The sequence below is a fragment of the Bison bison genome, unplaced genomic scaffold, assembly GCF_000754665.1.
Source record: "Bison bison bison isolate TAMUID 2011002044 unplaced genomic scaffold, Bison_UMD1.0 scf7180017845325, whole genome shotgun sequence".
NCBI classification, from domain to species: domain Eukaryota; kingdom Metazoa; phylum Chordata; class Mammalia; order Artiodactyla; family Bovidae; genus Bison; species Bison bison.
In genome coordinates, this window is record NW_011475898.1 from 1 (window position 1) to 2,069 (window position 2,069).

The following is a 2,069-nucleotide window of genomic DNA, read 5'->3' on the forward strand; positions in this document are numbered from 1 at the left end:
CCAGGGTGCCTCCTGGCCCCTGGTGAGAGGAGGGCCAGCCCCACCGCGAGAGCCACAAGAGACAACGGGCATGTGTTCTGATGTTCCACCAACTAGGGGGCATGCCAGAGTCTGGGAGTGCCCTGGAAGACCTCCAGGAGCGGGCTGACCTCCATAGCCCACCCAGGGTCACTGACAGCCGCTGCTATGATGTGTCCACATGTATGTGGAGGGGTGGTCCCAGAGCCCCTCCCCCTGTAAGGCATCTTCCTGCCCTTCCCCCAGGTCCCTGGCCCCAACATGGCCCGTCGCTCCCAGAGCTCCTCCCAGGGGGACAACCCACTGGCACCCGGGTACCTGCCCCCGCACTACAAAGAGTACTACCGCCTGGCCGTGGACGCGCTGGCTGAGGGCGGGCCAGAGGCATACAGCCGCTTCCTTGCATCGGAGGGGGCACCCGCCTTCCTGTGCCCCGAGGAGCTGGAGCACGTGAGCCGCCACCTGCGGCCGCCGCAGCATGTTGCCCCCGAGCCCCCCGACGGCAGCCCCCCCAATTTGGACTTCGATGGCTCCTCCGGTACTTACTGGCCTGTGAACTCCGACCAGGCAGTGCCTGAACTCGACCTGGGGTGGCCCCTGACCTTTGGCTTCCAGGGCACTGAAGTCACCACACTGGTTCAGCCACCGCCACCTGACAGCCCCAGCATCAAGGATGAGGCTCGAAGGATGATCCGCTCTGCCCAGCAGGTGTGCGGTCCCAGGCTCCGTGGGCAGTGGGGAAGGGCAGCCTGCACTGGACATTGAAGCACGAGTAGGAGTATGAGGGTGAAGGAGAAATACAAGCATGCCAGTTTAGGGGGCAAGGGTGGGGCCAGGACTGGCTGGTCAAGCTTCTCCAGCCCTCAAGCAGCAATGAGGGCTCCCTGGCAGACTTCTTCCAGGGTCGTCAGCGGTTTGGTTATCACAAGCTGCAGACTGCACAGGTTTGCCTACCCAGGGTCATGGCTGGTGCCCAGAAGCAAAGGGGTTCTGATGGTTGGGGCCCCTCCTTGCCTGGACTTAATGTTCAGAAAATTCTCTAGTCCTGCCCTTGACCTAACCCCCAACACCAAGCAGTTGGCAAATAGCAAAGGGAGCCTATTAAACCACAGACCTATGGCAGCAGCTCAGATGTAAAGACCCGTCTCTGCCCTCTGCCCCTTCGCCCCTCCTCCCCAGATGGCAACTCCTTCCCAGGTGCAGGAATGGAGCCTGGGGCTTTGCCTTGCCCCCTCCCCCATCCAGGGCTCTGCCCTGAGCTGAACACCCCCCTAGAGCTGAAGGACAGCCCTCCCTCAATAGGCTGCAGGCCCTGTGCCTGCCTAGGGCTCCATCATGGGCCATCAGTAACCCCACCTCTCTAATGACGGGCTCCTTCTGACCCCTGTTCCATGACGGGGCCCTCCTCCCCTGCGATGGGCTAGTAGCTATTGTGGGCATTCAGCGATAACCTGTCCCTGCTCCCAGGGGGTGGGGAGGGCATGAAGGTATGGCTAGAGAATGGTGGGGACAGCAGAGGGTTCGGGCCTCTGTCCCTGCTTCACCCCCTGCAGGTGGTGGCCGTGGTGATGGACATGTTCACCGATGTGGATCTTCTCAGTGAAGTGCTAGAGGCTGCTGCGCGCCGCGTCCCAGTCTATATCCTCCTAGACGAGATGAATGCACAACACTTCCTGGACATGGCCGACAAGTGCCGAGTCAACCTGCACCACGTGGACGTGAGTGGCCGGAGGGCGGGAGGGGATGACCCGAAGGGGCGCGGTGAGGCCCCTCTGCAGAACCTTAACGCCTCTCCCGCCCCAGTTCCTGCGCGTGCGCACTGTGGCGGGCCCCACCTACTACTGCCGCACTGGGAAGTCCTTCAAGGGCCACGTAAAGGAGAAGTTCCTCCTGGTGGATTGTGCCGTGGTGATGAGTGGGAGCTACAGGTGCGCCTAGCCCCTTGCCTCCCCATTCGAGGGCCTCCTCTCCAGAAACCGTTCTGTAGCGCCCTAACCCTAACGCGCTCGGCCACGCCCCTTCCCCAGCCCCGTTGTCCGCCCCTCTCCCAA

General features: G+C 62.5%; 1 protein-coding gene across 1 annotated transcript in view; it reads left to right on the forward strand.

Moving 5' to 3' along the window:
- The first annotated feature begins 6 nt into the window (after nucleotides 1-6).
- The window catches only part of FAM83H (family with sequence similarity 83, member H), a 6,868-nt gene continuing 4,805 nt past the window's right edge, over nucleotides 7-2,069 (forward strand). The window contains exons 1-3 of the mRNA XM_010833703.1: nucleotides 7-726; nucleotides 1,572-1,736; nucleotides 1,822-1,946. Coding sequence (XP_010832005.1) covers nucleotides 280-726; nucleotides 1,572-1,736; nucleotides 1,822-1,946 — 737 coding nt within the window. The 5' untranslated portion in view covers nucleotides 7-279. The remainder of the gene's footprint in view (nucleotides 727-1,571; nucleotides 1,737-1,821; nucleotides 1,947-2,069) is intronic.